This window comes from Mytilus edulis, chromosome 14, assembly GCF_963676685.1.
Source record: "Mytilus edulis chromosome 14, xbMytEdul2.2, whole genome shotgun sequence".
Lineage (NCBI taxonomy): Eukaryota > Metazoa > Mollusca > Bivalvia > Mytilida > Mytilidae > Mytilus > Mytilus edulis.
In genome coordinates, this window is record NC_092357.1 from 41,698,386 (window position 1) to 41,720,306 (window position 21,921).

The 21,921-nt window shown below is 33.2% G+C and overlaps 3 protein-coding genes across 3 annotated transcripts; all 3 read left to right on the plus strand.

Moving 5' to 3' along the window:
• Positions 1–2,482: 2,482 nt before the first annotated feature.
• Positions 2,483–3,571, plus strand: LOC139504210 (uncharacterized). Its single transcript, XM_071294276.1, has one exon. It carries the CDS (start codon positions 2,483–2,485, stop codon positions 3,569–3,571), a length of 1,089 nt encoding a protein of 362 aa, XP_071150377.1.
• A 4,078-nt stretch (positions 3,572–7,649) lies between these two features.
• Positions 7,650–8,294, plus strand: LOC139504211 (tripartite motif-containing protein 2-like). The gene has a single exon (XM_071294278.1). The coding sequence runs from the start codon at positions 7,650–7,652 to the stop codon at positions 8,292–8,294; it is 645 nt and encodes a 214-aa protein (XP_071150379.1).
• A 5,401-nt stretch (positions 8,295–13,695) lies between these two features.
• LOC139503659 (protein wech-like) lies at positions 13,696–14,912 on the plus strand. Its single transcript, XM_071293480.1, has one exon. It carries the CDS (start codon positions 13,696–13,698, stop codon positions 14,794–14,796), a length of 1,101 nt encoding a protein of 366 aa, XP_071149581.1. The 3' UTR covers positions 14,797–14,912.
• The last annotated feature ends 7,009 nt before the right edge of the window (positions 14,913–21,921 follow it).

The window sequence follows — 21,921 nt, forward strand, 5'->3', positions numbered from 1 at the left end:
GGTTGGTAGTGTATGAGTGTTATGTCTCTTTTGTATTCAACCAATCATCTGATCAGTGCTAGATTCTGTCATAATTAACCTTCGATACTATATAATTGGCTATATATATATGAATAAGTTAAGTGTATATTTTTGGTACAACTTTTTGGAATTTTGGGTCCTCAATGCTCTTCAACTTTTTATTTGTTTGGCTTTTTAACTATTTTGATCTGAGCGTCACTGATGAGTCTTATGTAGACGAAACGCGCGTATGGCGTATAACATTATAATCCTGGTACTTTTGATAACTATTTGCATCATTTATAATGAATTCTAATATGACGTGCTTCTTTCGCTTTGTAAAAAACACCGTGATAAAATTCTCCATATATCTATACTTAGTGCAGACTCAGAGATATACATAATAATGGCTGTTACAATATACTTCCCACGTAAATCTACATGTATTGGAACCTATTTGTAAACCATTTGCCGATTTTATTTTTTTTTTAAATTGCAGTTAAAAAAGACAAAATAACTTATTCTAATTCGGATGCATAATAAAAAGAAGTAATGCACAAGAGCTCGGAGAAACCAACAAATTAAAAATTAAATAAAATTCCGCGAAAGTCTTTTAATGTTTTTGACGCATTTAAGTCATTTCAAAACATGGCGTCATACAAATGAAAACGCTACAGTTGAACGTTTTCTGAAAAGTGAACCATCGAAATTCGTAAAATATTGTATTAAAATTGATTTGTAAGGTAGGTTTTGTTTTATTTTCTATTATATTGCATTTTTCGCATATTTACTGATTTCAGCAAGTCGACATGGTGGCTCCTTAGTTACAAAATGTCAACTTTGGATTTGACGGTAGCTTACGAGAAAAACATGTAAATTAAAAATGGCAAATGTTGGGTTTGTGAATTTAAATAATTAAACAGATTTTTTTTCTAGCGGTTATTCACTAAACAATCCATGCAAGCTACAGATTTTATGAATATTTGAGCTTTATCGAACAAGGAGTAAAAAAAGAACAGCCACACACACAGCATACCTACCATCGCTTCAGTTTTTGAATGACAGTATTTGTCCTATTAGAATCGAAATAATTCATGGAAGCCATAGATTGTTGGAAATTTACACATGGCCTGGGCCGTGATATTCGTTAATTTTATCCCTCGCTAACGCTCAGGATAAAATTCGAATATCACGGCACAGGTCATGTGTAAATTTCCAACAATCTATGGCTTCCATGAATTATGTCTTAATTTGCGTCAGATTATTAATTGTAATCTTTATGCAATTTGCTACCGGCAGTTTTACATTAAATACTTAAACTACGATGACGATTCAGATATGTTTTTGCTACTTTATTTAATCTTCTTGTGGACTTGTGCAAGTGTTATTGACTTTCCATAGTTTAATGCACTTGGTCATAATTTTTTGGCTTTAGATGTGTGTATGCATTCAATGGAAAATATATAATTATGGCGCAAAAAAACTAAATGTCGATGTATTTCACCTTGTTGTATAGAACAACTTGTTTAACCCCGCCACATTATGTATGTATGTGCCTGTCCCAAGTCAGGAGCCTGTAATTCAGTGGTTGTCGTTTGTTTATGTGTTACATATTTGTTTTTCGTTCATTTGTTTACATAAATGAGGCCGTTAGTTTTCTCGTTTGAATTGTTTTACATTGTCTTATCGGGGCCTATTATAGCTGACTATGTGGTATGGGCTTTGCTCATTGTTGAAGGCCGTACGGTGACCTATAGTTGTAAATGTCAGTGTCATTTTGGTCTTTTGTAGATAGTTGTCTCATTGGCAATCATACCATATGCATCTTCTTTTTTATATTTATTAATTTTGCGTTCTTTTGCACAATACATGTTCTTGTATACACGACCTCAAGATCTTCAATCAGAATATTTGTATCCATATTTTACTTAATCTGAAAATAGTATCTAGACAGAGTGACTTGAGGTTGCAGATAACTACTATCATGTTAACAATTCCTCCTTCGATGGCATGCTATGCCGTTGTTTAAATATCTCTGTCAATTTAATGTTTAATTGGTGCTTTTGGTCTCTGCCAAAATGCAGACGGTTGTGAATGCGATGAAAGTTAGAATGACAAAGAATCGATGTGTGTAAAGGCAAATCCACTTAAATGTTTTATTATTTGTTAAAGTTTCAGTATATCAAAATTTCGCTAGATTCCTTGCTGACCACCGATTCGAAAAAGATGCTAATTTAAAATATAAGACCATGTAGAAGCAGTACCACTAAAACAATCACAAGTATTTCAAAAGTGTTCAATTAGGTTTAATATCCATTCTACCAAGACATTTCCTGCATGTTGCTAAAAATTCACAAATTACCATATACAAATTAATACCATCATTCAGATATGTTGCACATAAGTGGATACAAACAAACGTCGCTTAAACGAATAAGGAAATAAAACACGTAGCCATATGCATGTATCTGACAAAACTAAAATGGCGTTAAACTCTGTCAGTTTGAGAAAAGCCCAGGTCTCACTTTCATGCCATTTTTGCAATAAACAAGGAGTACGATGGAAATGTGAGGAATGTGATGTATTCTTGTGTACGTCCTGCAAGGGGAATATTCATCAGCGACTAAAATCTGCGCAGGATCATGATGTTGTCTCTATTTCCGAAATTTGCAGAGACAAGCCTTCTCGAAGGGAAGTTTCATCTTTAGTGATTTCTTCAGTTTTCAAATCCTACATAACCACAATGCCTGCTATTAATTCTTTGTTGTGTTCTGGTAATGATCTTATATATTTCATCGATCAAAATGCTCGTTTGGTGAAGGGCCAATTGCAAGAATCGTCAATAAAAACATTGCAGACTTTGGATAAGAAAATATTTGACATTGCTGTAAATAAAGAAGGTGAAATCCTATTCAAGGAGATGATTAGTAATAACGCTGTTTGTAGTTTAACTCATAAAGGCAAGATAAGGACTGTTGTGGATACCTCTCCAATGCGGCCCCTATCTCTGCATATTAATAAAGACAATGAATTAATAGTTGGATTGAGAGAACATGGACCAGCATTTCCAGTAACCGAATTTTCTGTCAGACAAGTTATCATTTTTGATAGCGATTATGAACGAAAAGTACTTTTAGAAACCGACAAAAAAGGAAAGAAATTGTTTTGCTATCCCGCCCGTATCACAACAGATTCAAAAAATGTATTGTATGTTGCTGACTGGATGGACGAATATCATGGCGGAAGAATAGTGGCAGTAGATGTAAACGGTCGTCTGAAATTTACCTACAACGGTGATCTATATTTAGAAACATTTTTACCACATGGAATTGCCATTACACCGAGCGATAACATTATACTTTCAGACGAAAAGAGCAACTCCTTACATATTTTGAATTCCAGAGGTGAACTTCTTGGACTGCATTTCATTGAGAAGGAATATAATATTGAAAAGCCGCATTCGCTTTGCATAGACAGTGAAGGGTATTTATTAATTGGACGAGGTTTGATAAAAGGCAGTGACGCAAAAATTTATATGGTCAAAATAGCGGAACATTTTATGATATTATAACTAATGTACAATGTGTAATGGAATGATTAAATCAAATCGTTAAATATATTTAAAAAAATCCCTTGAATGTATATCTTCCTACTAGATAGGATCGGAAGCTTATATAAGTGTTTAAGGTTTAATATGTGGTGAAAGCATGCGAGACATATTGTTTTTCTTCGATTTTTAACATTAAATTAGTATTAATAGAACTTTTGGTATTGAAGAATAAGTGCAAAAAAATGTCTGATAAAACATTTACAGTGTAACGAAGGGGTTTTACAGTCTGTCAGGGAATTCGAAATTTTTTGTATTCTGATAAAAAAAAAGTCTCCGAACAGATTTGAGTACAAGAAGGTTTAGTAATAACATATAGACATTTTCGACCATGAGGACTGATTTATATGTGTAATGTGCTAATCGAATGTGCTTTTTGATTATAAAATGCTTAAAACAGCACAAATACAAAATAATGTCTTTCAAGAGCTAACTCATAAAAGATGTGGAGATTTATTTGTGGGTATTATTGTGCGTAACATCTTTGCTTTTAACAAATTTAAAAAAAAAATGAAATAAACATCATTCAAACGCACTTGCTCCTGTGAGCGGTCAATTTTTTTTTCAGTATGTTGACTTCCTTTAAGATCTTATTGTGCTGGAAACTTTTGTCTTTTTCATAATTTCTCTCTTTCATGGTAGTTTCAAAACACACAACCACAAAATTAAACAGAATTCTATTTTCTAAGAGCATTAACTTCTATCAGTGGTCAATTGACAATTTCTATGTTGACTGATTCGTTTTTACTGTTAAGAATTTCTCTCTATTTGTTATAGTTTTCATGGTTATAACCACACACTGCCTAAAGTACATTTCAGGGGTAGCAATCCAAGGTGGGTGATCTGATTTTTGTGGATGAGATATCCTTGGCCTGATGAACATTTTCTCGTCATGTCAGATTTGTTATAATTGTTTTAGTTCGTTTTTTAGAAGCTATAGACTGCATTTTACATCTATGTTCAGGTTTCTTGGTTGATCACATCCTAGGGTAAAAATTGTACACTTGATACTATAGGAAACATGTAGGAAAGTTTAGTAAATTTGTCCCAGCAGTGTCAGAGGAGAATCTTTTTCAAGTTAACGAAACGGACGACATTACCCGGACGAAAACTGTGAACGACATACTACAAATGACAACAACGGACGCAAATTGATTTCATAACCTCACATGTTTTTTGGGGGAAGGTGAGCTTAAATGGTAAAATCGTTATCTGAAGGCACTAGATCCATTTTAAAAAGTAAATTAACAATTTCAAATTCCATATACTAGTAGATCTCTTCTAATGATCATATTTCCTGCTAAAGTGTTTAACATAACTACTTCAATAAAATTCAAAAATGCAAAAATAGTTATTTACGGCAAAATCTTCTTTTTTAAAGAGTTTACTGACATTTCAGCCATGGTGATTATCTCATCGTACTGTAACGAAATGACAGTTCCCTGAAATGGGTTCACCGCTTATAACTTTTATTTCTTATATATTTATTCTTACAAAATCATTCTTATGGCAACACAGTAAGGGATATCATTTTATAGTTTACACTAAGGCTCGACCGCTCGGTTTTCGTTACAGTACTTTGAATAAAGGATACAGATACAGTAAAATATATACCTTAGATCTTGACGTACATCTTGAAATTAAAAATACGGTTAATTTGACAATGAGGGTAATTTGACAATATTAGTAAACCACAAAAGGGATGAATTTCAAACTTTCTTTTTTAAATGTAGATTTTGTTGGTGTGTCTATCAAACCAGGTGCAACCCACCATTTTTTTCTTAAAATGTCATGTACCAAGTCAGGAAAAAGGCCATCGTTATATTATAGTTCGTTTCTGTGTGTGTTACATTTTTATGTTGTGTTTCTTTGGAGTCGTTGTTCTCCTCTTATATTTGATGCGTTTCCCTCAGTTTTAGTTTGTAAACCGGATTTGTTTGGTTTTTGCTCTATCGATTTATGAGTTTCGAACAGCGGATGTCACTAGTGGAGCAGTCTACTCGCCCGTCGTGGTCACCTGCGACCGACTTAACATATTGGTAGAGTTCGTGTTGTTCAGTCTTTTGTTTTCTATGTAATGTTTGATGAACTTGTTTGCCTTTCGTCATTTTTTGTTGGTTTTTTTTTCTGTTTCGTTGAATGTTTCTCATCGAATAATGAGTTTTCTCGCTGTATTGAAGGCCCATTACTGACTCTCTGCTGATTTCTGTTCTTTGATCGGGTTGTTACATGTATCTCTATGACACATTCCTCAAGTTTGTTGTCAATATTTGAGTTTTGTAATAATATATCAGTAAATAAATACTAATTAAAAAAGGCAAATTGCTGGTGAGTCTATAAGATATAAAATTTACGTCTAGAGGACTTAATCATACGCCTAGCATCTTTGGTGACTTTTATAATTACATCAATATACTTACTTTAATCAAATATTCTGATTTACAAATTTTCTGTGATTATACCTTAATTGACCTTAATTGACCTCGAAACATTCAAACATTCACATGCAACTTGAAAAAAATCATCGATGGGAAATATTGTTAACCGGATAAAACCACTTTTGTTAAATTTCATGTATATCAATGAAAGAGATATACCCTATTGTGTCTATCGACATAATTAATATTGTGTGACCCACTTAAAATAACGGAAATAAAAAAAACATTACAATTGTGTGTGAACAACAAATGCATTTCTATATAATTGGATAAATATATTTGAAGACATCACGAATACTCTTATTCGAATACTTTTATTATTATTATTTTTACTTTGTTAGGGTAGTTGTTGTGTGCTTCGTATCGATCTTTAGAGTTAAGAAAATTGCTACTGATTTTTACAGTACTGTGGATTCATTATTATTCGTTGGATACCAATCCACAAAAATTGGTACCCACGAAAATAAATGAATCCACATCATGTTATTTTGTTGTACACTGTTCCTATTTATTTTTGTTATAACTACGAGATGCAGAATTAGTTAATAGAAATATAGAACGTTGATTAAATTGTCTATCTCTAGATTATTGCCAATAATGTACAGTTTTATTGAGAAACATGACGGGAAACGCTTGATGAGCAGAAACTTCTTTTTCTTTTGTAGCGCATGGCTTCTACTTATGTTTTTGCCATATATCTTGTTGGAAAATTATATGTATAGTTTATATGGACATATTATGTTGATCAATGTTTTTTTTATGACCAAAGTATTGTTTGTTGTCCTTCAAAGATTGATTTTATTTATACTCTGTGTCGTCTCTCTCTTATTTATTTATCAAAAATAGACCAATGACAAGAAAGGGTTCAGAAAAATATACATTAACTTTTCTGCCATCACATACAATCTCAAGCATACAATTTATAACTTGTTTTAAATTATTAAAAAAATAATATTCACCTTAAACGTAATTAAACAGTTTTTGTAAATTGTTTACCGGATATACACACTTTTGACAATTTCACTCTCTAGAATTCTATCATATAGTTTCGATCTGACTAATTTCTAAGTGTGAATCATCTAATTTATAGGAAATAAAACATACGATCATCCATTTTGATAAATTGCATATCTAAATGGCGGCAACTTTTTGTTAGCATGGAAAAAGCTCTGAAAATTCAAATTCTTTGCCAATTTTGTGATGGACAAGCAATTCAATGGAAATGTGATGAGTGCGAAAAGTTCATGTGTTTACCATGTAAAGAATTGGTCCATGACAATTTGAAATCTTTACAGCATCATGGAATTGCCAATGTTGTCGATATTGTGAAAGACAATTCCGATTTTGAGAAGGACAATTCTGCTGAAAGTGAGGTTGCATCGGAGATCATTTCTTCAGTTTTAAATTCATTCACAACTACAGTACCGGTCATCAATTCCTTAGTTTGCTCTGAAGACGGCTGTGTTTAATTCATTCACCAAAAGATAGCAGAGAAAAGTAGTCTAGTGAAGGGGGAGCTAAAGGAACCGTCAAAATCAAAATCTTTAAAGAAACGAATATTCGACATTGCAATAAATAGAGATGACGAATTATTGTTTAACGAGATGGTTGACAATAACAATGTATGTATATTGTCTCAGTCAGGGGAGATAAATACTGTCATCGATACCTCACCAATGAGGCCATTGTCTTTGCACGTAAACAAGGACAATGAATTGATAGTTGGAATAAAAGAACAAGGACCAATCTTTCCTGTACAAAAAGATTCAGTCAGACAAGTCATCATTTTCGGCAGCGACAATAAGAGAAAATTGACATTGGAAACCAACACAACAGGAAAAAAATTTTTCAATTATCCCGCTCGTATCGAAACAGATTCTGCAAATGTATTGTACGTAGCTGATTGGATGGATACCGATTTGAGCGGGAGAGTAGTTGCTGTTAACACGAATGGTAATCTAAAGTTTGCGTACGCAGGTCAAAAAGATTTACAACCATTCTTTCCACATGGTATCGCCATAACACCCAGTGATAATATTATACTCTCGGACCAAAGTAACAATGCATTACACGTTTTGAATTCCAAAGGAGAACTCCTCGGACTACATTTATTATATAGCATATTACATATTAAAGCACCTTTATCGCTGTGTTTTGACCATGAAGGACATTTGCTAATTGGAAGTGGGAAGCTGGACAACAGTAACGCAAAGATATATGTGACAAAAGTGGTGACAAAAATCGTTTAAATGGGACACGTACAGATAAGGAGGTGGTCAATTTATCATAATCCGGCTATACTGATATTTCTACAAATACAATTTATGCCAATGCATTGTAGTTTCAAATATTCCTTACAAAAAACAAAGCTTGTGGAAAAAATATCTATTCTATGGACAGCAATTGTTTAAATAAAATATTCATTATCTTGGATGATCTTAAATTACGTATCAGACATAAGTCAATACGTACTATTTGTTATTCTATGTTAACGAAATGTTATTGTAAAGATAGACAGAAGGAATATACATACCAAATATGGTATGATAAATTCTAACCCTTTTTTTCCTCTTTTTAATAGATTATCTGAAATAGTTTTGTGTTACTATAGTATTCAATATTCTTTTTATTGTTCCATGCCATTGACAATGCAAGGGTTTTGTGTTCTTATCACCTCACCTATTCTATTCATGGCGGTCGACATTTAAGGCCCTTATATGTTTTCTTTCCATTTCACACAGTCTTTAGTTGCTGTTCTTGCTGTAGCTCAGTTGTTCAATCCAAGTGATGCTCGTTCTGTCTCTACTGTCCGTCTCCATGTGGTTATTTACATCCAACTTTCCTTTTCCCCTCTGGCTTCATTTCTATAATGTCATCACTTAGATTCTTTAGATTTTCAGATATTAAGTGGAGGTTTTCGTTTGATATAGTACTAGACCATCTTATTTTCTGTATCTGTCTCAGACATCTATTTTAGAAGGTGTTCAATACATTTTTGTCTTGTTCAGTTGTTTTCCAGGTTTCACATCTATACAGTAGGACTGATATGACTAAACTGTTAAATAACCTGACCTTTATTTTAAATGATAGTATTGAGGATCTCCATATTGTTTCTTTACCTGCTGAATAGGCCTTAAGCTTCCTTGAAAATGTTGTCCATGTCATTGTCACAGCCACCTGCTGTTTTTACTATTCCTCCTACCTTAAAGTAAGTAAAGGTATCGACAACCTCTACTGTGGATTCGTGTATTTTCGTGGGTATCAATTTTCGTGGATTGTTGAAAACTTGCATATTCGTGGATATTTGATATCGTGGTTTTGCCAAATCTCTGTATACCAAGCCTATTGAAAATATGATATTCGTTGAACATTTGAATTTATGGTTCACCTGTATCCACGAAACCCACGAAAATTGAGTTATATTGAATCCACAGTATGTCTTGGTTGTTAAACTTTCACGTATTTTTTTATGGTTTTGTTTGTTAAATGTATTTTGTGTATGTTTATATTTTTTGTCACAAACTTATTGTTCAGAGTTTATATGACAATAAATATTTGAATTGAATTGAATTGTTATTTGTGGTGTTCATCCGCACTACTTTTGTTTTAGATGTGTTGATCTTTAGTCGTATTTTACTGGCATTTACTTTAAGTTTACTTGTGTCCAGCTGAATATGTTAGAATTTCGATGATAGTAGTGCTAGGTCGTCAGCAAAATCAAGGTCTTCTAGTTTGGTGGTAAATTTCCATCTGATTTTTTTTTCGTTTGCTTCATGACATGGTTAATGGCAAACAGAAATAAGAAGCCAGACATCATGCATTCTTGTTTTACTCCTGTATTTACTTTAAACCATTCCGATTGTATTCCTTCGTCAATGACTGTGCAATCAAATTAATCGTAAAAGAGTTTTATAACTGTGATGAGTTTGTCTGGGATGTGGTAAGCTTTTAAGATGAATCATAAGCTTTCTATCTGGGTGGAATCAAACGCCTTTTCAAAGTCTACAAAGTTGATGTATTAAGAAGCATTCCATTCAGAACTATGTTCTGTGATGTTTCTTTTAAAAAGTGTTCTGTAGTGTTTTACTCCTTCTGAAGCCTCCTATAGCTGTTCGTCTATTCCTTTCTGGACTCTTTGGGTGAGGATTTTTGTGAATACCTTACTTGGCACCGAAAGTTGTGTTATGCATCTTAGTCTTTTAATTTTTGGAATATATCTTTTCTGAAGAGGATCTATTACCGGTATTTGGCTTATTTTTTTATCAAAGGTCAATGAGTTGTAAATCTTATATAAATATATATTCTGTTCTGTTCTATATATATGTATGATTAGCAAATCTGCAAATACTTGAATATGATTGGTTCTTTTCTAAATTTTCTCCTTGGTTTTCACTTCGATATACTATGCTGTCGATTCTACTTTCTTCATCTAGGTAATATCGGATGGTCCGGCTGGGGTTTTACAGAAAATAAAATAAAGGGCAAAATGTGCAGAATAAAGAGTAAACAAATTAAAGAATAGATAAAAAAATATATACCAAAAACAGTTCGGGCGAAATGAAGATCGATTTAGATACTTCACCCTCGAGAATATTGTTCTTACCTGTTCACAACAACAATGAATTGATATGAAAGGTACCAGGATTATAATTTAATTTATACTGCACTCGTTCTATTTGAGCAGTCAAAATGCGTTGACTGTATATTTCTATGTCATATACAGTCACTGACCCGATATCACTTTTCCTCATGAATATTTAAATAGAAAATGCCGAAATAATATTTAATTATTCATACGACCTCTTCAACCTGTTCTGATCTACTAAACCTTGTTTCTTTTGCAATTATTGGGAAAACATATTTCATTTGTTAATATTTTTTGTTTGCAACCTATAAATTATTATGTTTCATGCTTATGGTTGCTATTTAAGTCTAGACTCAAACGATTTCGTTCACCATCGAGTGTGAGTTTCAACAGGTAAATATGTACATTTCATTGTGTTGTATATTTCTCCGCGAGCATGATATGAGGTTTTTTAAAAGGGATTTTCCCCAATATTCAAATCCAAAAAATAACCTTAACGCATTAAACAACCATTGAAAAGAGAGTGTGATATAAGTGCTTATATCCAAAAGGGAAGTCTGGAATTCCGTATGATATAAGGAAGTAATGACGCGTTTATTAAAATTAAGTGGCACTATTTCCATTCATTTATTCTTTACCTTTCGTGTACATATGTGTGATACTTTTTTATCTCACTTTCATGCTTATGTGCCCAATTTTATAATTGCTGTATATATAGTGCGATCGTTGTGTGACAGCTATTTTTAAGATTCTTTGCCAGATGTAACTTGTTGATATTACCTCTACAGCTATGTGTCTGAATGCACATATTTAGCTTTGTCGAGGCACTTCAGTAACTCCGAGTACTCTCGGATATGTAAATAATTGTCTTTCTGTCGTGGATATGTATAAGTACCCTGCTACGTCCGCCATTTGTCCACAGTGTGTTTTTGTTAGATGCTTGTTTGCTTTTTATCGATATGATGAGTTAAGCCCTTTCAACTAATTTGTATAGTTTGCTGCTATGCTGTACTGATTCACCACTGTCTCAGGTTAGGAGAGTATTGGCGCGCGTTGAAAGTAGTTTGTCCCCGCTACATTCTGTAAGTGCCTGTCCCAAGTCATGCAGGAGCTAGTAGTAATTCAGTGTATTTCGTTTGATACTGTATAGGATATTTCGTTTTTGTTCGTGATTTTGTACATAAATTAGGCTGCTTGTTTTCTTGTTCTATTCTTTTTTTACATTTTTTATTTCGGGGCCAATTATAGCTGACTATGCTGTATGGGTTTTTTCTTATCTAGATGAAGGCCATACAGTGACCTATAGTTATTATAGTTTCTGTGTCATGTGGTCTTTGGTGGAGAGTTGTCACGTTGTCAATTATACTACACCTTCTTATTTTAATACTTAAGATAGTTAAAACTTGCAGTAAGGTGAGAGTGTTTGCTTTTTGTTGAAGGGTTCATTATAGTTTTTAAATAAATATATTAACCAGCAATGAAATCGATGTGATTGTATCATAATTGATTTACCACATAAGATGCAATAAAAATCGTATGCTTGCATCATCTTACCAAAATACAGATTTAATTAAGTCCTGAACATTTCGACATTTGTTTGTTTATTTTTATCAGTACCGGTTTGTAAACAAATCACAATTACATGTTAAGATCCGACTAAATACTTATATCCCCATATCGTCAGGTAAATATGCTACTTTGTGGTACATATTTGACTCTCTGTAATGGATGGTTGTCTCATTGCCATTCCTACCACATTTCCGAATTATACAGCATAAGAACTCTGGTTCAAGCGAGTTCGCTAATAGATGAAGCTAGATAAGATAGACACAGCTTTTACGGGAATGTTATCGCTGACAAAAAAAATAATCAGACTTAATAATACACGCTTGGTATGTCGAAGACTGAAGGTCAGTTGGTAAAAATCAACATGTACCGATCTAAGAGTGCTCGCAGCTAATATAACAAAGAAGATGTGGTATGATTGCTTATGAGACAACTGTCCACAAGAGACCAAAATGACACAGACATTAAAAACTATAGGTCACGGTACGGACTTCAACAATGAGCAAAGCCCATACCGCATAGTCAGCTATAAAAGGCCCCGATATGACAATGTAAAACAATCCTAACGAGAAAACTAACTGCCTTATTTATATAAAAAATAAGCCTATTGAAAGATAGTTCAGGGCCAATTCCCTCTTATAAATATATCAGGTTTACCAAGATTTAAATATTATTCAGAACGTTTCGACTAGATTTAGGACAATAACATGACTGATTATACTTTTTTTAACCAAATCAGTGATTGTGCTGATAAATACAAAAATCTACAGTGTAAAATTGATTACCTTTAAGAATTAGAAATGTGCGTTCATTCACACATTAAACTAAACAATAAACTTTCTCAAAAAGCGTTGACTTAGTAATTTGACGTGATTTAGAATGGATATTGAAAAAAGATAGTTAAAACTGTTAACCAGCTAAACCCTTAACTGTTTCAATGCATCAAATGCATAAAGAGATTTGGTTGGCATGTGATTGTACCATGTAGAAAGCTTGTTTCAAACGGAATAGCACATCCTTAATTTCACGTGAGGTAAACTCAAACCATACTAAAAACTATTCATGTGTACTTTCATGGTACTACAATCTGTTGATACCTATATTTTAGCATTACACAAGGTTATGTTCTGACTGTTACTTGCGTCTTTAAGCTAAAGTCATTGAATCTTGGACAATTTCAGAATGTGCATGATTACTTTTGAATTTGCAGTAATATTTGGGTCCATATCCATTTAATATTTGACTTATTTTACAACAGCGGACGCATAGAAATTAATATGTAAAAAAAATCATCAAACGTTTTAAAATTTCTTAAGCATTATTAATTAATATCAATGTACTAAAATTTTTAAAACATAACTTATTAAGCGGAGGACTGAAAATAGGTTTGCTTACCTTTTGAATTTCGACCGATCACAACCCAGTTATAAATAACTTTAAATATTCTTCACTTTAAATGAACGAGGAAGTCACCATAGTTCTGCATAAACAAATAATAAATGGCGTCGAATACTGTTAGTTTGAGAAAAGCTCAAGTCCCTCTTTACTGCCATTTTTGTAATACACCAGGAGTACAATGGAAATGTGAAGAATGTGATGTATTCATGTGTAAATCGTGTAAGGAGAAAATCCATCAGCGACTAAAATCTGCACATGATCACGAAATCGTCTCTATTTCCGATATTTCGAAGAAGAATTTTCCTCAAAAGGAGGTTGCATCGGAGGTAATTACTTCAGTTTTCAATTCCTACACAACGGCAGTACCTGTTATTAATTCTTTATTGTGCTCTAGTGATGATTTGGTTTATTTTATATATCACGCTGTACCAGAGAATGCTCGATTAGTGAAGGGGAAGATGCTTAAATCCTCCATCAGGACCTTGCAAACGTTAGAAAAACGTATATTTGATATTGCTTTGAATCGAGAAGGTGAAATTATTTTCAATGAGATGGTTGATAACGATGTATGTATTTTAACTAGTTCAGGCGAGATAAAAACCGTTTTAGATACTTCTCCATTGATGCCATTGTATCTTCATGTTGATAAAGACAATGAGTTAATAGTTGGATTTAGGGGACGAGGACCAGTATTTCCAATAACAGACTTTTCTGTTAGACAAGTTATCATTTTTGATAGCGACTTTAAAAGAAAAGTGGTATTAGAAACCGACAAGAAAGGAGGAAAACTGTTTAGCTATCCAGGCCGAATCAAAACCGATTCTAACAATGTTTTGTATATAGCGAACAGGAAATCTGCAGATGGATGCGGGAGAATAGTGGCAGTAGACAGAAACGGTCGTCTTAAGTTTACATACAATGGTAATCCAGTTTTAGACAAGTTTATTCCACATGGAATCGCCATTACACCCAGTAATAAAATCATTCTGTCAGACGTGAGAAACAACGCTTTACATCTTTTGAATACCAGAGGAGAACTTCTTGCACTGCATTTTCTTGATAAAGATCATAACATTGAGCGCCCGTGTTCGTTGTGTATAGACAATGAAGGCTATTTGTTAATAGGAAATGGTCAGTTCAGAGACAATAGAGATAGTAATGCAAACATTTATGTGACCAAGATAATTGAGCATTTTATGTGAAGATGATCAATTAAAAAGACTAATTGTCCCAAATGTATCAAATATCAAATCAGAAGTTCCGTACTTTTAAATGTAATGATTATGTACCATCATAGGGAATTAAAAAACAAAATGTGTGTGTGGAAATTTTTTCAACTTTTAAGGATAAAGAAAAAAAAATTACTGTTTTTATCATGATTGTTATGTACAAATTTATTTATTGGTATTTGTTCCGATTAATATAGATTCCATAAGTGCAATACGTTTGTTACTCTATTTTTCTACTGGAGACAGTTAAGTTTTAATATTTAACAATGTTTAACATGTTTAATACGCGAGGCTTTGTTGAGAGTAGAGAAATCTCGTTATACACGAGTTATAGTGGTGGAATCTGTTTCTCTAATGATTTTCATTCTTCTAACAGTTGCAGAAAGTTGTGTTCTTTTTATTGGACTTCATCAGCCATAGTCGCTTTTTTTGCATGACATTCAATAGGAAATTCAGAAGAAATCAAGAAATCTGTGGAAAGACCTTTTGCTTTAGTTTTTATTCTGCTTTCATCAAAAAAAGTGTGTTGGCCCCTCTCATTCTTAGAATTGGTTGTATAATGATATAACTCATTTACCATACATGTATTACAGACCTGGGAACAATTGTTTTATAATTACTAGGTGTTTTCAATGGTAAGCTCTAATTATTTTGTTATCATTAAAAACAATTTCTACCGCCTTTTTTATTTCGTTATTTGATTGTTTCGCAAGATAACCATTTGATATTTTGTATATGATATCGAACATTTTATGCACGTTCAAAAATGACACCTCTTAATCGAATACTTTTCTTTGTAGGAGTTATCTCTCATAACTGTTTGTCTGGTGTTTGCTACTCTTTCACAACTGTTAAACATAATGACAACATTATTTCACCAATTGCTAGTTTTATACATTGAGATTGGTTTGGACTGAAGCGATCTGGAGACTCAATATGAGAGTTATTTCCCCTTATCCATTGGATATAACTGTTATGAATTTGTAACTGGTAAACAATGGGTGAAAGACGGTCTATTGATTTCGGGTCCTTGGTAAAAAAAACAATTAAGTCAAGGTTAAAGGTCAAGCTCACATTCAACATTGGATTTTGGCTTATAATCATTCTTTTCAAAAACGGCATTTGATAACGAAAACATATATTTTCTTGTTGACAATTGTTAGTTGCAACATGTCATAACACATAAATTTTAGTTTAAAGTTTATATGTAAAATCATTCGGATAGTAGTGATAAAACTCGTTAATCGTATCTAATAAAGATCTATAGTATTTTGATTTTGAAATCCTTGGTTTATAACCTTAAAATTAAGGACAAGGTCAAGGTCAAAGTAGTGTTTGAAGTTCTAGATGTTGACATTTGCCTTTACTTTACATTTATACAAGCTAGAACCATAGGACTTTTTGCATTAATTGCAAGCCATATGACCTTGAAAAATCCAACTGGAAAAGACTTTGTTTAAACCGACAATAGCTATTTTATTTACTTATTTAATGTAAAAGTATATAGAACCGTATATTTTTGGAATCAGTGTTACGTTAACTATCAAATAATACCGGAAGTGGCATTTTGCAAACCGGATGATCCATTATTTCAAACAAAGCTTTTAATAAACCATTTATATTTTTTAGGTTCGCTACTGAACTCTCATAGATTCATAGAGGGTTAGTAAAATACAAAATAGAATTCGCCTTTGGCCTAATACCCTATGGATTAAACGAATCCTCTATTGGGACATTAGCAAACAACATAAATTATAAAAAGTATTTAATAAGACATTTACCAACGATCTGATAAAATCAATGACTTCCAATAACAAATTGTGTAGGAATCCCCCCGGAGTGGAAAGATTACTGACTATTCTTTCGGGTATAACTGTACCGACAGCACTTGCCAAATTATACCCTGTTCTAACCAGAAAACATTGAAAACATACCCTGTTCTAAACAGAAATATTGAAATAAACTCATCATAGATACCAGGATTAAATTTAGTATATACGCCAGACGCGCGTTTCGTCTACAAAAGACTCATCAGTGACGCTCGAATCCAAAAAAGTTAAAATGGCCAAATAAAGTACGAAGTTGACGAGCATTGAGAACAAACATTCCTAAAAAAACATACCTTTTCTAGACACGCTCAGAAAATATATACCCGGGAATTATACTGTTATAGACCATATCAAATAGGTGTTGTTCTAGACCCGGGTTCTAGACTGTATCTTTAACAGAAAAATAAGCGATCCTGTTCTAGACAAATACTTTGTTTAAAAAAAGACCATTTTCTAACCAACAGGCCATGAAAAAGCGACGCTGTTCTGACAATAATGACACGAAAAGGGGAACCTGTTCTAACCAGCAGGTCATGAAAAAGCGACCCTGTTTTGCGGCACACTAATACCACTACATATATAGGGAGTAACTCCCTCCCCCGGGATAGGAATATAATTGTACAATTCCTGATCAGTCAACGGTTGCTAGTGTAGGAGTGTTATGTCTCTTTTATATTCAACCAATCATCTGATCAGTGTTAGGTTCTGTCATAATTTACCTTCAATACAAAATTTTTTTTTTTTACCATATAATTGGCTATATATATGAATAAGTTAAGTGTATATTTTTGCATCATTACTACTATTTATATTGATAATGAATTTGCGTCCGAATATTGATTGTTATCCTCATGTGATTTTCTACCGGCAGTTTTACATTAAATACTAAAACTACGATTACGATTCAGATATGTTTTTGCCTCTTGTGCGCACTTATAACTGTCCTTCGAATGGACTTGTGCAAGTGGTATTGACTTTCCATAGTTTAATGCACTTGGTCATAATTAAATTTACTTTTTGCTTTAGATTTTGTGTTTGCATTCAATTAGTGGGAGATATTATGGACATAATTGTGCAAATCGTGATACAAGCATGGAATTTGGTATAAAGGTTAACTAAATGATACTTATAAAAAATCCGCTGCTGGCCAGAAAAAATAATCATTTTTTCAAGATGGCCACCACACATTTTGAAAATGGCGTCATAACAAATTAGCCAATATTTGTTAATCCTTTGAAAGGTGTGTTATATGTAAAATCCATTGTTAGATTTGATAAAAAGACAATGACAGTTCATAAATAACGACTAGACAATACATTAATGAAACTTAAGGTGACTTCCGGTTTCAAAATGTCGGCTAACGAGTCAAAAATTTCGATTTATTTTTACTTTCAAGCAATTTCACAAGGGATTTTAATCCATGAAAGATGTGTTATGTATAATTCAATGTAAGATATGATAAAACGTTAAAAACAGCTCCTTAGTACGACAGACAAAACAACACATAACTGAAGAAAATAGTGGTTTCCAGTTCCAAATTAGATGCAAATACGTAAAAAATATTTTAATAATTTTCATCCACTTAACAAGTAATAACACAAGCATGAAATACAAGCATGAAATTTGGTATACAGGTGGACTAAACGATAATTAAGAGAAAGCAGGTGCTGGCCATAACAAATTTCCATTTTTTCAAGATGGCCACCGATCATTTTGCAAATGGTGTCATATCCAGTTGTGTTTTAGGTATAATCCAATGTAAGGTTTTATTAAGCGTAAATTACAGTTCCTAAAGTACGGAAAAACAACACATAAATGACAAAAAAGAGTGATTTCCGGTTTCAAAATGGCGGCAAAAGTTTTGAAAATGTATTTTTTTTATAATTTTCCTCAACCATGTCAACTTAACAAGTGATATCACATTCTTTGTTAAGATTAAATGCCTAGTTTTGTTAGAAAGACAGGTTAGTTATCTTATAGTTATCTGACAGTAGCCAATAACAAAACTCGTACAAGGAAGGACAGAACGGTACCATTTACAGTCACCAACACAAATGGATTTTTCGCCTCCTCATTTCAAAAGTTCCCGACAGGAGGATGCAACTTTAACGGTAGCCGAAGAAGTCCTCGATTTTTTTCTTCATCCAACCCAAGTGTTCATGAATTGGTATATAAATCAGGCCGAGCCCAAACTTATCCTCCTTGATACGCTGCTCTTTGGGTGTGCTCCTAAAAAAACCCTCTTGTAGGCGGAATTACATCACAATGCCGCTGCTTCCTGGGTAAAAATTTACATCGTACCTCGTTAACAGCAAATAGTGATGTTGTTCTGTCATACATGATGCAAACAAATGCTTCTTTTATGTCCTTGTATGTGTCTTTATACTTCAGCAAAAAAATAAGTACGTCTCTTACATGTTGAAAGACTTCCTATGTCATCCAAACTGACCTATTCCCTTAGTGTCACATGCACTGAATGTATGAATGAAAGGAAGAGTAGATACACGAGGACCAAACGCATTTGATATATCACGTACAGGAAGCCATCAAAAGTCTTCATTCTTGCCAAAACCTATTCATTGTTCCACCATATTTTAGGAGTGCTGCAATTCTTAATACAACTACATCTGTGTCGGTGCTACCTTAAATTACCGTCCTACAACAATTTTCATAATCAGGCCGAACATGGACAAACATTCGTATATCTGCTTCTCCATGCGTACAAGGGGTACCTGGAAAGTATCCTTATTAGTCTCTACAGAAGCATTTCTGTCGGCAAGATACTTGAAAAATTTCGTTTCGTTGTCATCTTCATAGAGAAAACTACTCCTGAACCCAACTTTTGTCTTCTCACATCTAGCCTTTCAATGATTCATTTAGTAAATCTAACACAATATCTACTCTTGAATACTTATCGATGCAAGATTTTATTTAAGGCCGTATAACACAATTGAAAAATCATCCAATATTGTTTCCCTACAAGGTGGCCTGTAATTAACCATTGCTGCTCTATCAACGATAAATGCGTCAGAATTTGGATCTGCAAATTACAAAATGTTTCAAGTTTATCCATTTGTACCGATTTGATACCACTGTTTAAAATGACATCCGAAGACAAAAACGGAGGAGCAGTTTGTCTTTATGGATTAAGAAATATTCCAAATCAATTTGTCCACTGCGACAAAATATAAAAGTCTAGAAAAGATATCTAAGAGCTCTAGCTTTGTTTTTTTACAAAAACGTCTACAGTTTTATTTTACCGACATAATAGGAGTTGTTCTTTTTAATCTGGTTATAAGAAACCGGTTCTCCTTCGTTTTGTATTTGCTTCAAACGATCTTCAAATTATTTGTCTTTGATCTTTTCAAAGAAACCCTTGTGTGTTCATTAAGTCGTTCATCTATTATAAAATGCCTCAAACCCCTAGATCTTGCAAATTTATCTGATAGTCTACTGACTTCTGGTCTAGCTACCATCAATACGTCTTAATGAGGTCTTCGGTTAAACCTATGACAACACATCGCCCTTTACATTTGCATTATTCTGTTTTTATCTGATCAATTGTTTTATAAGAAAAATGTTTTCTGGTCTTACGTACAGTAAAATTATCATTTTCAAAATCAATTGCCACCTGTTGGTGACTTCAGAGAAGGGAAGCCATATCTCGGAGAAGGTCGGTCGCGATCGAGAATATGTTACACGATCAAGACCTAAATTAATACAGTATCATGCTTTATATGGACTGTTTGTACTCATGAAATAAGCATACTACCAAATTCACAAGAAGTTCTTATTTTATAATTGAACGTCAGGAACTGAACTGTGGTAGAGATGACTATATTTTCTTACGCCAGTCTATCAAATCATTGAACGTCACAGAGTCATGACATGATTATAGGTTCTGTGTTTAGCTTTCTTAAGCCGATATATACCTTTTAAGCTAAAACACATAGAGTTATCTGATGCGCGTGTCTAGTCCTAGATACATTTGAACATGCATACAAGAAGATGCCGTTCTAGGTGTTGCAATAATGGTTTAAGTGAGGACACATGACACATGTGTCCATCTACCTTCACGTAATATATCACCCAGAATTTTATAACAAGTCATTTCAATGTGAAATCCACCTTACATGACGATAAACTTATCTTCTCTGTACAAATCAGGCAATTCCCACTGAATATCCATTACCAAAAGTGGCTGATCTGCCGTTACTATTGATGTTTTTCTCGTTTTTACCACATTTTCCGTCTTATCCATCAAATACCTGATCATTGCAACTGAATTGGCTTGTTTTTAAACAGTGGCATCATAGATTTTACACTTACTTGCTTTTTAGAGTAATGAGATGAACTACGATTTATACCAGTTTGCCCTGGTAGCGCATACAAATCACTCATTATGTCTATAAATAGTTTGCGCATGCGCAAAATTGTTAAATCATGTGTGTCATAACCTTCAAAAATGTTATCAAACCAAATCATAATATCATTCAAAATCCCAAATCATTTATTTTATTGTAAATAGTTAAAATATTTTTAAATGAATTTTGTTATATTTTCGCGCATGCGCAAACCCTGTATGTGTCAAATACTCATGTCTAGTGAATTATTCACATGAAAAGAAGGTAGCTACCAAACCTGACAGCTGTTTTTCACTAAAAGAAGGTAAACGAAAAGTTTTCTAGAAAAAATCAGTATTTTCAAACTGAAAAAACAGCCATTTTAGAAAACGGCGGTGGCCATCTTGAAAAAATGATTTATTTTAATGGCCAGCAGTTGTTTCTTTAAAAGTATATACTAATGATGCTTTGTGGTATTTTCATGCTTGTATCATCATTTGCACAATTCCCTCGATTTTGCCTGCTAATATGGGGACGAAGTCCCCAATAACAGTAGAAAATTCAATAAAAAAAAAAATTCGGGAAAATTTCCCGAATTTTTCATTGTACTAATGAACTCAAAATCGTTCAATTTTTTTTATGTCATGTTTTGAAATCCCGGACCTGCGCAGAAATGTACAATATACTTCCTTTTTCCGGTCTCGTTTGTATGAAACTTTGAGTAAAATATATATTTATCATTCTAGTATAAAATAGGAAGGAACGCGCAATACTTATTTCATTTTTAATAATTCCTTGATATGAAAAAACGTTACCTAATGATAGCGTTTCTTGTTTACATTGCATATGACGTCATAATTTAAATAACGTCACAACTAAAATCCCTAACAACAGAACCAAAATAGGAAACGTTACTGTATTTCCGT